Genomic DNA, 13,937 nt, shown 5'->3' with positions numbered 1-13,937 from the left:
TGAGAGGGCTAACTATGGTTGGAAATGGCCATTTGTTACTGTCAAATACAACCAGAGTCGTCAGATCCTTCAGATTTGTATTGGTGGGCCATATGCTTGGGGCATGATTGCCAACGTGTATCTCAGGGGGAGGGGCGGAGAGTGATAGAAATAAAGGAAGCTTCCAAAGGAATTTTTATATGTTACAGTAGACTTACAGGATCCTGAGGGTCGGGCTAACATTGTCTCTTATTTAGCAAAGTTTTAACTTGGAGGCAGTTGAGTCCCTAGAGAAATATTACTTTGCCTGTTTCAAGGAGTTGTCAGTGGTCTGTAGATAGTAAGGAAATTTAATGATTTTCTTCTCCTTTTGTTTCCCACATCAACATGAACTTGAAAAACATTTAGGTTTCTCTATTTCTGACGGTATATTTTATTTACATATGCTTGTTTATCTTTAAGCTAACAAATAGAGCTCTTTACAAATCAATTTCCTACTCCCTATCTGGGGTAGGAAAATATCACGTATCTGCAACATACATACATAGACATACATAAATGCATACATACATAAATATATGTATGTATTATGTATGTATATATATACATTATTATGTATATTATATATAATATCCATATATTTATGGACAAACACAGGGATCTCATAGCATTTGTTTTGAAGTTTTAGCCATGAGTCAGATGTGATAATGCAAAACTGACTGATTTATGAAAAAAAAACATTTGGATCTAAAGTATATTCCTAGCAGAGAGAATAAGTTAATATTACCTGCTCAGATATCTAATTCTAATATTTGTGGAAAAGACTTTGAAAATTTTTATTCACTTAATTTCCCAAGTAGTTTCCTTTTTTTTTTTTTTTTTTTTCCTGTTTTCCTGACAAGAATACCTCCCTGAAGTTTGCATTTCAAGAGATGGTTCTGGGTTCCTAAGGAAAACCAGGTACAACATTTATATCTCAAAGGCATAGAGAAAGGATGTAAATTTATTCAAGGACATTTGTTTCCTAATCACAATTTTTACAATATCTGAAAGCCTTTTGAGATGAATAGGGATTTGGAGATTGGTAAAAGGATGGTTGGGCTTTTAATCGTTTCTAGGGCTGCATTTCTGTTTTTGTAAAGACTCGATTTGTTAGATAAGTACAACTGTTAATTCCTCAAAGAATTGGGATGTAACTTAAATGTCAAGATGCTTACCCAGCCATACAACTACATTATCTTCAAATTGCTTTTTTATATCCGGGAGAAGATCTTCAACTAAGATGGAAATCAAAAGATTCCACGGTTCTAGATTTACAGCTGTTTCTTTGGAATGTTTTAGTAAATCCTTCCTCAATGGCATCAGAATGTTTTACTTTTCCTCTAGGCACATAGTTTCATTTTGACTTAGAGGAGGTGGCATTAAAAACAAAAGTTCCTATGATGCTCTGAATATCAGTTCCCAATTTCTGGCCAACTTCTGACTATAGAGCTACTTAAACAACAACAACAACAACAACAAACCCTTTTGAATAACTTGTTAGGTTTTATCTGGGACAAATAGTAAATATTTCTGGCAGTATTGAACAACCCCTTGGACACATGGGGGGAGGGATGAACAAAGATGATGCAAAAGATACTCCCTTCCCAAAATCCAGAGCAACCCCCAACAACAAATAGAGTGCCTGGTTGAGATTGCTTTCTCTCTAGGCACTTCATAAATGGGTAAGCTTCTCTAAAATGGTTAAAAGTTGTCCACTGTGGTCACTGTAATTCAAGATTACCTTTGGTAAGGTTAACTTACTTGTTCAGCCTTAAAACAAAATTTTATTCACCTGAGGCCTCATACTGGGCCAGTCTGGTTTAGTTCAGACCCAGTCTGAACCCATACCCCGCCTAATTTCTAAATCAGTCCTCAGAAGCCAGTTTGACCCAGTCTAACTCTGACCAGCTTTCAGACCCTGTATGGAAAAAGAAATGCTGGGGCACCTGAGTGGCTTAGTCATTGAGCATCTGATTCTTGATTTCAGTTCAGGTCTTGATCTCAGGATCATGAAATCAAGCCCTGCATTGGGTTACACGTCCACTTAGGATTCTGTCTCCCTCTCCCTCTGTCTCTCCCCAGCTCCTGCTTTCTCTCTCTATCTCTTTCTCTCTCTTTCTCTCTGAAAAAGAAGAAGCTAAAATAGAGTCTGCAAGTTCAGGAGCTCCACAGATACCTGGTTGTTTATTGCTCCTGAGGGCCATCGGGTCTCCTTTGATTCCCTCTTCTGATACCAGAACTGTTAGAACATTAACTAGGGTATATTAAAAATTTGAAGAGTTTATTTGAGCAAAAATCAATTCAAAATGGGCAGCCACAAAGGAGAAGTAGTTAGAGGCATTCCCTAGGAGACCATTTTTTAGCATTAGCTAGAAGATTCTCCTCATTCTTTTTGTTTTTTTAAAAAAATATATTTATTTATTTATTTATTTATTCATTCATGAGAAACACAGAGAGGAGAGAGAGAGAGAGAAGCAGAGACAGGCAGAGGGAGAAGCAGGCTCCATGAAGGGAGCTTGAGTGGGACTCCATCCTGGGTCTCCAGGATCACACCCTGGGCTGAAGGTGGCACTAAACCACTGAGCCACCCGGACTGCCTCTCCTCATTCTTTTTCATGTCTACTAAATATTTCATTGAATGAGCATAAGTTTATTTAGCCTGGCCTACTAATTGGAGCTTTATTATACTACAGTGCACCAAATGTCTTTGTAAAATATTTTTGTTTGCATTAAAACTTGGATTTTTTTTCTCTACTACATGTTTCTCAGAGAGAGTGCAGGGAGGAGCATGCACCTCAAGTATGAGACAGCCATGGAAACTTCCATGGAAGATATGAACAGGTAGACTGGGCTTTAAGAAAAGCTAGAAGGAAGTGGATGGTGTATGCAAAGCCACATAGGGTATGGAAACACACAAGGCTTATTTGGAAAGCCAGAGAAGGAATTGAAACTTGGGTGGCTTTTGTAGAGGGATCCCAGTCCATGGTATTAGACAAGTGAGTTGGACTCAGATTGTAACAGCCCTTGAATGACACTCACTGGATGATGGACTTTCCATTGAACTTTGGAAAACCACTCATGGGTTCTGAGCCAGAGTAGTGTTGTATATAGACTATGTGTATTACCAAGTTCAATATGGTAGCAAGGAGTAAAGCAGTTTGAGTTTAGCTGGTTAGGAGACATATAGTTGATGACATGATGTTAAAGCTAATGAGAAAAAAGGCAAAGGTGGAAATAAGCTTGGAGAAATATCTGATCTATATGGCAGCTGAAGCACTGAGAGTGGATGGGGTCTCTGGGGGAAGAATCTGTAGAAGAAAGAGCAGAAGGATGAACACTAAGCCATTGGCCTTTTCTACCTAAAGAGAACAGGAAGGGGAGTGGCCAACAGCAAACCCTGGAAAATGACCAGGAAAGTAGGGGAACTCAACCTCAAACTATGCAAGCAAAGGAGGGTAGCTCTTCAGGAAGATTGTTATGAAAGTGTTAAAAACTGAAAGGAAACAAATGCTATAAAAAGTACCACTGGATCTACTGATTAGTGAGCATTACAAGAAAACTGCTTCGGTGCAGGGGTTGAGGTAAAACTCCAACTTGCAATGATGTAAAGAGAGACTGTAGTGTTTAAAAATTGAGACAGAGTAGAGCATGCTTTAAAGAAAAGTAAAAGGAGAAAGAGTGGAAATTTAAGGAACTAGTAGGATAAATAAAAGGATTATCAAATACTAATGGTCACAAGAGCTAACATTCTTATAGCACTACGGCACATGCATGGTCTTCCTTGATCCTTGTAACAACCATTTTTTTTAAAGATTTATTTATTTATTTATTCATAAGATACACACACACACAGAGGCAGAGACACAGGGAGAGGGAGAAGCAGGCTCCATGCAGGGAGCCCGACATGGGACTTGATCATGGGACTCCAGGATCATGCCCTGAACTGAAGGCAGTGCTAAACCGCTGAGCCACCCGGGCTGCCCACTACCATTTTATAGATAAGCAAACTGCAACGCAGATGGTTGAAAGGACTTATCTAAGTGCACACAGATCAGAAGCGGCAGGGCTAGGAGACCAAACCCAGGTCTTCTGACTGCACACAGAGATGTCCCTTCCATATGCCACATTGCCTCTCAAAAATAAGACATGCTTTAGAAGCATGTAGTACTTTTCATGTCACAGAGCACTTTCTCATAGATTATTTTCTCTTATTCTAACAACAAATTTGGAGGCAGGTATCATCATCATCATCGTAATTATCATCATTATCATTGACATTCTGCCCCTAAAGAAACAGAGGCTCGAAGAGGTGGAGAGGCTTTTCCAGGAGCACATAGCAGAGAGATTTCAGAGCTGGCACTCAACCGCAGCTGTCCAACACAATTGTCTAAGTATGTTTTGATGATCCAGGAAAAAGTACAAGAGAGATTTTAAATTATGTTTTTATGATTGTCACTGGCTCATCCATCTATGCTATGTATTTTTCTGCCCCATTATTCATTAACTCTGTAACTCATTGTGGCACTTGACCTTTCTCTTACTGATATTTGACTTTTCCCAAAATTAAACAAACAGCAATGGTATTATGATTCATGAAATCTCTTTTGGCTTCTCCATCTCTTCTATCTCAGAAGGGTGGAAGTTTTTAATACCGTCTACAATGTAGATTTTATTTTTAATATAATGTAACTGGGACAGTTTTTAATGGACATTTTTATGCACTGTCCCCAGATTGCTATGACATGATTCTTGTCATTTCCTCAAAAGGGCATTTCAGTATATAATTTCCTTTCCTCGTTTGCTTCCTCTCACATTCACTCTTCACTGTGAGCCAAAAGGAAATTTGCTCAGAATGAGGTATTCTACTGAAATAGCATGTTATCACTGCCCTCACCAGATATTGGAAGATTGTGAATGGCACAAAGGATAAGGTTTGGGTTTCAGGGGCTGAAGTGAAAATTGCTTTCACCAATTCTGGTGGGCTGGCTCCCCTAGGTCAGGAGTCATTTTCAGGAGACAAGAACAGCTCCCTACTTCCCCCCATCCCAGGGAACCAAGCAAAATTAAAAGTTGTGTAGCTGATGAATTGTTGGTTGTCTCTAGCTGCCATGTTCCTGCTGTGTGCGGTGAAAGTCCCCGAGGCTGTGTCTGACATGTTGATGTCAGAGTTCCACCACCCAGAGACCGTGCAGAGGCTGAATGCTGTTCTCAAGTTCCACACACTCTGGAGGTTTCGATACCAGGTCTGGCCCCGGATGGAGGAAGGAGCACAGCAGATTTTTAAGGTAAGGGATAGTTCCTCCATTGGAGACTAGCAAATCCAAACCAAGGCTTGTTTAAATCCTTGAACCTCAGATCAATAGTGTATGGCCCAAGAGATGCTTCTTTTTTTTCTCTGTGATTATATAAGTCAACCTAAGTCATATATGAATGAATTCTTGTTTTAAAAAATATTGAAATATGGAAGAGTGGTAGGATAAGAAAATTAAGTTTCTATAAACCTCAAGATCCCACTACCATCCCCAGTGGTATGCCCATAAAAGGTTGGGATGTAATCTTTCAGATACTTTGCTGTATTTATACATATAGATATTTTTGGAGGATGGGGTAATTAACACAAATAGAGATCATATAGTTGAAACCCTTCTTTTTTAATGAGTAAACTGAGACACAGTGACATTCATCCTGTGCTCTATAACATCATGTACTCTATAAGATGACTTCATAGTTATACTTCAGACTCATTCCAGCTTATTTTCCATCTTACTCATTCTTCTGGTATCAACTAACAGATCCCGCCTCCCAGTATAAACTTCACCCTGCCCTCACCAGTGCTTGGAATGCCATCTGTCCCAATGTTTGACCCCCCGTGGGTCCCTCAGTGCAGTGGGAGTGTCCAGGACCCCATTAATGAAGACCAGTCTGTGAGTAATGGTCATTTTCTCTCTCATCTCTTCAGGCTCCATGGTGTACATGTAATAAGAGAGAAGAACAATAAATGCATGAGACAATTTGTTCATTCTCATCATAAGAGTGTGACAACAACACTGAAAATCAGCCCTGAAAGGTCTTTGTTCTTTTGAATAGAATAGAAGGAACTAATATCCAGTAGAGAGCATTTGCAGACCTCCATGCCAACACAGTTTTGTTTTATGATCACAGTAGTAGCCACCTTTCACAGCTGTGAAAAGCATTAGCCATTGTTTTGTTTTGTTTTGTTTTTTTACCAAGGGTAGCATTTTTGTCTCTAGTTATTATAAAACAAACATATTCATCTAATCTGTAATACCTAAGCTACCCAGAAGTTAATGAGATTGACCCTGGATGAATAAGAAAAAGAACTGAACTGACAGCTCTTATTTCCTTGTTTGAACGTTGGTCTGTTCTCCATTTTGTTAATCATCCCAAATATCACCTCAGGTCTTGTGTACTCTAATATATCATGGCTGGATGTAATATAATTCATAAACAGTTAAGTTTATAACACTGTCCGTCCATAGACAAGAACCAAGAATTATGTGCCTTTTGAAAAAAAATGCGTGCAAAATATGCCTTTTTAACCTGTTGAACAGCATTTTTCTGAATTATAAGAGTAATGTAGAAACTACAGAAAAAAAAACACATATATTTTTGTACAAATCCATGACTATTTTCTTTCACAAATTCCTATGGAATTAGGCCAATTGGAATTAAAAATTACAGATTTTTGATACATCACCCAAAATAGTCCCAGGAAGATTTTACCCATATACAATAGAACGGGAAAGTGTGTCATCTTTATTCAAATTAGTTAATATTATATTTTAATGCCACTTTGGCAAAAAAAAAAAAACAAAGTTATTGGGTTTTTTATTCACATTCTTTAAAAAGTCACTTGGATATATAAGGTTAGGCTGAACAGTTTTGCACATCACATATTTGCTAGTCATTGTAGTTTTCTTTGGAGAACTGTTTGAGCTCTTTATTCCTATAAATATTTTAATTCTCCTGCATATAGTATTTTTATATCTAATGGGTTTCATGCCAAAGAGAAAACACACCTGGTTCTTTCTCCATATATACAGTAAATCCAGCATCTGAATTACTGGCATAAGGATCTTTGATTTGTCACCTGTATAGACAGTGGATTCATTTGAGCCAAGTATATTCTCTATCCCAAGTTCTCAGTGAATTTGAAACCAAGACTCCTGATTCTATATCCAGTTTTCCTTCTCTGATTCCATAATTCTTACCTTACCTTAATATAACGAACCAGTGTAACCCCTGGCCTGCAAATAAATTGCCATGTGGCCCATCTAATGCCCTTAATTGTTACTGTGCCATTCAACATAGGAAACTTTTAGTCTTATAAAAATCCTGCATTCAGCCTTTGTAACACTGTCAATTCTCATAATTTCTATTCACTAATTTTTTTCTACAAATATTGTTAAGTATTTACAGTGTGCCACTCTATTTACCTGCAATAATTAGGTATTTACAATGTGGTAGATACTCAAGATACAAAAATGAAATAAATCATATAACTAATTGTTAAGGGAGAGAGAGAGATCATGTTCCCTCTCCTCTCCATGGTTCTTTCCCTTTTATTAACCTTATTAAATAAATGTCCTCCATTTAAAACTATATCAAAAAGTTGTGAAAAGGAATGGAGTATTAAAATTTTTTATTTGATTTTCATGTTTAAAGTGGATCATTACTATCCCCCCAAATTCTAAAGATGAAATCCTAAAACTTAAAGACACCCTTGAAGAATTATTCTCATTGAATGAAAATGATTAGCTTCGTTACACAGAACCTGAAAACCTGGTAGAAAAACGATTGGCCATGAAACTAGATCAGGTGCCCTACCAGTTTCTGAGGACAAAGTGCAACATTTGTGTAATTCTATGGGAAGATTCTTTATGGTTGTGACCTTGCAGAACAGTTTCTATAAAATAAATTGGTCTCCATGTCTCCATAGAAATCCTTTTCAGCCCGAGCTGTATCCCGCTCCCATCAGAGGGCAGAACACATCTTAAAGAATTTGCAACAGGAGGAGGAGAAGAAACGTCTTGGTAGAGAAGCCAGTCTCATCACCGCCATCCCCATCACCCAGGAGGCTTGCTATGAGCCCACCTGCACACCCAACTCAGAGCCAGAAGAAGAAGGTGCCCTCTACACATGAGACTTCCTGGGGGGCTAAGTCACAGGAAATAGAAAGGACTTGCTTTGAAATAAACATGAGTGATTCTATGTGACATGAGATGATATGCACGCTCTCTCTCTCACCTCCTGACACTAGCAAAAGAAAGAGGAAAGTTGGTATTTTTTCATTTTTGGAGTTGACCTGTTTGTAGAGGAGGAAGTTAGCCACATTGAATGAACCAGTATGATAATGGACCATGAAGAATTTGGACAAAAGCTAAATCCTGAGTGTATGTGAAAGTAAATGCATCATTAAAAATTTCATTTCCTCCTTTAAAATGAGCTTAGTCCATTAACTATCAACCTTCACAAATGTAGCCAATTTGTTGGTGAGCATCAAAAGTAATTTATGAACCATTCTAATTCAGTGATCCTCTGCCTTGCTTTTGTGGAATCTATGGAGGGATTTTCTGTCTTTCTAAAAGATTTTTTTTTTCCCATTCGCAAGTGCACTCTAAATTACTGAAGCCTTATGCTCTGAGAGCAGTATATGCTTATGATGCAGGTACAGCTGTAGTTGTGAAGATAACTTTGTTATACAACCAAAGGTCACATTCCCCATTTTCTTTGCCAGTAGAAGAAGTCACCAATCTGGCATCCCGTCGACTGTCTGTGAGTCCATCCTGTACGTCCAGCACTTCCCACAGGAATTACTCCTTCCGCCGAGGGTCTGTTTGGTCCGTGCGTTCCGCTGTTAGTGCTGAAGGTTGGTCCTCTTAGAAATGTGTTCTTGATTCCTCATGACCTGTGTCCGTTTTGAAATATGTTCCAGCTAGTATTCTTACACTTCACTGTCTTCATTAAATAACTTGTTTCATGACTTGAAGTTCAAAAAAGAGATATTAGATTGAGTGGTACCCTAATTTTTTTTTTTACCCAGCAATTGTTCTTTATAAATTGGCTCTGTTTAAATTACATTGCAAATAATCCTAATGCTGCAGGTTTTCAACCCTGGATACACCATACAATCAACTGAGGAGCTTTAAAAATAATACCCAAGCCACACCCAAGACCAAATCAGAAGTCCTAAGAATGGGACCCACACATTAGGATTTTTAAAATCTGTTTGGGGTGGAGATTCCAGTGAGTGGCCAGGACTCAGTAGGATGCTTTAGGATGCTGTTCTGGAATAATTTAACAATCAAAGGAAGACCAGAGTTCATGCTACTCCTATAATGAAATCTGATTCCAGTGGGGTTCCAGTAGGGGGTGTGGGAAGCACATGATCATGAATAATTGACTAGGACTCATTGCTCCGTGGTTATACACATTTCATCACTAATTTATAAAGTCATTAAAAAGCTGTACAGAAGCCAGTGGTTCTCATCCGTTGGCTGCATAACCCTTGGGAACTTCAAAAGTGACCAGTGCTAATTAATCACAACTTACAGGGATTGGGCCAAAGGTACATTTATATTTTTTATAACATATAATTTTATTGAGGCATGATTATATGACCATAATATTCATCCTTTTTTTAAAATATTCATCCTTTTGAAGTGCACAATGCATTGGTTATTGCGCAATATTATGCAACCATTATGCATAAATAATAAATAAATAAATAAATAAATAAATAAATAAATAAACAAACTGTAAATGTTTGGGAAAATTTTCATCAACTTAAAAAGAGACTTTATATTCATTACCAGTCATACTTCATCCACACTTTCTCCAACCCATGGCAAGAAATAATCTATCTTCTATTTCCACAGATTTGCTTACTCTGTACATTTCAAATGAGTGAAGTCATACAATATGTGGCCTTTTGTGACTGGGTACTTTCACTCAGCATATTTTCAGGGTTCATCCATGTTGCCTCATATATCAGCTCTTCATTACCAGATAATGTTCCATTAAATGGATATACCACATTGTTTATTAATTCACCAGTTGGTGGACATTTGGGTTGTTTCCACTTTTTGGCTATTATAAACTATACTACTATGAAAAGTTACCTACAAGTTTTGTGGGGTAACCTGGCAAGCTATTTTCAAAAGTAACTGTATCATTTTACCTTCCTACCAAAAAGTGTGATTGCTTCACCTTTTTGAATAGTCAAAATCATCTTGGAAATGAAGAACAAAGCTGGAAGACTCACATTTCCTAATTTTAAAACTTACTGCAAAGAAGCAGTAATCCATATTGTGTGGTATTGACATAAGGATTGATAGTAAATCAATGGAATAGAAATCACCAACCAGAAATAAACCATTATATTTATGTTGATTTTATGTTTGAAAAGGTTGCCATGAAAATTCAATTAGGAAAGAACAGCCTTTTCAACAAATGGTGCTGAGACAACTAGATATCTATAACTGAAAGAATTAGATAGGGAAGTTTGAACTGAGGAATGTTGTTGCGTTAGAATGACAATACTGAGAAAGCACCCCGATTATGTCTGTCCCTTCAGATGAAGAACACACCACTGAACACACGCCAAACCACCATGTGCCTCAGCCCCCACAAGCTGTGTTTCCAGCATGCATCTGTGCAGCAGTGCTCCCCATCGTTCATCTAATGGAGGATGGTGAGGTGCGGGAAGATGGAGTAGCAGGTATAGTGCGGACTAGAAAAACCATCAGTAACTCTCATAAAGTACTTAAGCTGTTATCTGATGGAGGATAGCGGGGTGCTTTTGAAGACATTAACTACTGGCCACATGTTGAGTTGTTTTATGTACATATTACAGTTACAGTTTTGTAGTACACTATGCTAATATTATCACTGTCTCCATCTCCTTGTCCCACTACCTTTATGACCAAGAAATTGCATTTAAAATAGATACGTGGAAAAAATAAAATAAAATAAAATAAAATAAAATAGATACGTGGGAAAAATAAATAAATAAATAAATACTTGGGTCCAGAGGCATTGTTGAGAACCAGAGAACCAAATAACACTTATTTGGCCACATGAAAATCAAATAGTAATTCTGTCCATGTTAGAAATCTTAGCCATTAGCTTGATAGTACCAATGCCATCTGTTTCACTTGATTACCTTTACAGACATATGACATAAAGAGAATAGTTGCAAAATGAAATGATAAATTATGGGTAAAGATGATTGACATTTGTAACAGACAACAGATTAGCATTTTTAATGTTGTTATTTTAAAAAGGCTTAGAGCCCAATAATGATGTTTTTATTTTTTTTTATTTTTTTTTTTAAAGTTTTTTATTTATTTATTTATGATAGTCACAGAGAGAGAGAGAGAGAGAGAGAGAGGCAGAGACACAGGCGGAGGGAGAAGCAGGCTCCATGCACCGGGAGCCTGATGTGGGATTCGATCCCGGGTCTCCAGGATCGCGCCCTGGGCCAAAGGCAGGCGCCAAACCGCTGTGCCACCCAGGGATCCCCAATAATGATGTTTTTAAACGTCAATAGAAAAATGGGCAAAGGATATAAATACAGAGACCAATGTGTTAAGACAACAATGAAGTTTTACCTTTTATCTAAAAAAGTACAGAGATTTTTCATTTTATTATTTTGAGTATAGTTGACATGCAATGTTATATTAGTTTTGAGTGTACAGTGTAGGGATTCAACTTCTCTGTAATGAGAACTTGTCTGTAATGCTATGCTCACTACAAGTACAGCTACCAAGCAAAGATTATTCTAAATGAAGATACCCATAGTTGGTAAAGATTCAAGAGAAAAAAGAATTCTCACACCTTGCTGATGGGAGTATGGAGTTCAGTACAAGCATTCTGGAACAAAGTTTCACAATATGTGTCAAAAACCTTAAAAGTGTGAAAGCCCTTTGATACAGGTGTTGGACTCCTAGCGATTTCCTAGGGCAATGATGAGGACTATATAAGGGTCTATATAGGATGCTACACATTGTATGTTATTAAAAATAACAAATATTAAAGAAGAGTTTAAATGTCCAATAAGCAATTAGCTAATCATGGTACCTCCATATGACAGCATTCTGTGCACATTAGAAATAGCATTCTAGAAGAATATTAACATTAAAAATTTTTAATAAATTGCTAAGTAAAAAACCAAGTACCAAAGAATATTTTCTGCATATTATTTAAAAATACATTTAAATATAATTTTCACAATACATGAAAAGGCATACTGCAAAATGTTTATGATTGTTTCTGTGATTGATAGACTTACCAGTCTTATTTTTGTCTTTTTCTGTATCTTTCATGTTTTAAATGTTAAATTGCCCTACTTCAGCAATTAGAATAAAAATAATTTACAAAGTTAGTTTCACAATCAATTTCAATCTAAGAAAAACCCACACTTGTTTTAATTATTTATAAAGACATATAAAAGCTAGAGCTTATGTTTACATATCTCTTATTACTATTACTTATTTATATGGCTCACATTTTTAATTGGATGGTTGGTTTCAGAAGCAAAATATTGATATCATTTATTTACAACACAGGCTGAATGACAAATTCATGCTAAATCCTATATTTCTAGTTTAGAAAATTAAATTAATTAAACCATTTAGACTGAAGATCATCCAGTGCTTATCCACCACTCACTTCTATCCACCTGCTTCCCTAGCTGGGGCACTTTCAGGCAGTCTTGGCCTGATCATTTTCACCAAAGAAGAAGAAGTACTTCACGTTAAGAATAATTATTTATTCCTAAGACATCCTCATTAGATGTGGCAGCCTAATTAGGGCTGGCTTAACTATTTTATCCCCTGAGGGAGATACTATTTAAAGCATTCACATGAACAGTAAAAGGTCAACTCTAATTCATATGCATTCTAAACCAAAACGGATTTTCTAAAAACCAAATAATTACTTTAGAAATTTCTCCATACAACCAACTTTGAAAGATGACTTTAAGTTGGTAAATACTTACCACTCCTAATATTAATTTCCAAAACAAAGATTCAGTAATGTATTCTTTCTTTTTAAATTGAGATATAGGGCAGCCTGGGTGGCTCAGCAGTTTAGCACTACCTTCAGCCCAGGGTATGATCCTGGAGTCCCAAGATCAAGTCCCCCAATGGGCTCCCTGCATGGAGCCTGCTTCTCCCTCTGCCTGTGTCTCTGCCTCCCTCTCTCTCTTTCTGTGTCTCTCATGAATAAATAAATAAAATCTTTAAAATCAATAAATCAATAAATAAAGATATAATTGATACATAGCATTGTATTCGTTTTAGGCATACAATATAATAATTCGATATATGCATATATTATGAAAGTTTAGTTAACACCCATTACCACCTGTAGTAACATTTTTTTTATAATAAGAACTTCTAAAACTTTCTTTCTTAGCAACCTTCAAATATACGATGCAATATTGTTAACGGCAGTCACCAGGCTGTACGTTGCATCCCCAGGATTTATTCATTTGTCTTATGATTGCAAGTTTTTACCTCCAGACCACCTTCATTCATTTACTGCACCCCCACCTCTGGCAACCACCAGTCTGCTCTCTGTATCTAGGAGTTTGGTTTATTTTATTTTTTTTAAGATTTTATTTATTTATGAGACACCAAGAGAGAGAGGCAGAGACACAGGCAGAGAGAGAAGCAGGCTCCATGCAGGGAGCCCGACGTGGGACTCAATCCCAGGACCCCGGGATCATGCCCTGGGCTGAAGGCGGCACTAAACCGCTGAACCATCTGGGCTGCCCAAGTTTGGTTAATTTTAGATTCCACATGTGAGATCATATAGTATTTGTCCTTTTCTGTCTGATTTATTGCATTTAACATAATGCCCTCAGAATCCATCTTTATTATCACAAATGT

General features: G+C 37.2%; 1 protein-coding gene across 50 annotated transcripts in view; it reads left to right on the top strand.

Annotated features, from left to right (window-relative positions):
• The window catches only part of UNC80 (unc-80 homolog, NALCN channel complex subunit), a 216,077-nt gene that overhangs the window by 137,754 nt on the left and 64,386 nt on the right, over nucleotides 1-13,937 (top strand). For 28 of the 50 annotated variants that reach the window (XM_072743067.1, XM_072743042.1, XM_072743059.1 and 25 more), the window contains 5 exons: nucleotides 5,125-5,306; nucleotides 5,814-5,945; nucleotides 7,982-8,168; nucleotides 8,780-8,911; nucleotides 10,619-10,762. In XM_072743067.1, coding sequence (XP_072599168.1) covers nucleotides 5,125-5,306; nucleotides 5,814-5,945; nucleotides 7,982-8,168; nucleotides 8,780-8,911; nucleotides 10,619-10,762 — 777 coding nt within the window. The remainder of the gene's footprint in view (nucleotides 1-5,124; nucleotides 5,307-5,813; nucleotides 5,946-7,981; nucleotides 8,169-8,779; nucleotides 8,912-10,618; nucleotides 10,763-13,937) is intronic. The other 22 variants (XM_072743068.1, XM_072743044.1, XM_072743066.1 and 19 more) reach the window with 1 other exon arrangement.

Source organism: Vulpes vulpes, chromosome 16, assembly GCF_048418805.1.
Source record: "Vulpes vulpes isolate BD-2025 chromosome 16, VulVul3, whole genome shotgun sequence".
NCBI lineage: Eukaryota > Metazoa > Chordata > Mammalia > Carnivora > Canidae > Vulpes > Vulpes vulpes.
The sequence above is the reverse complement of the archived record's forward strand: the minus strand, read 5'-3'. Positions and strand labels throughout refer to the sequence as shown.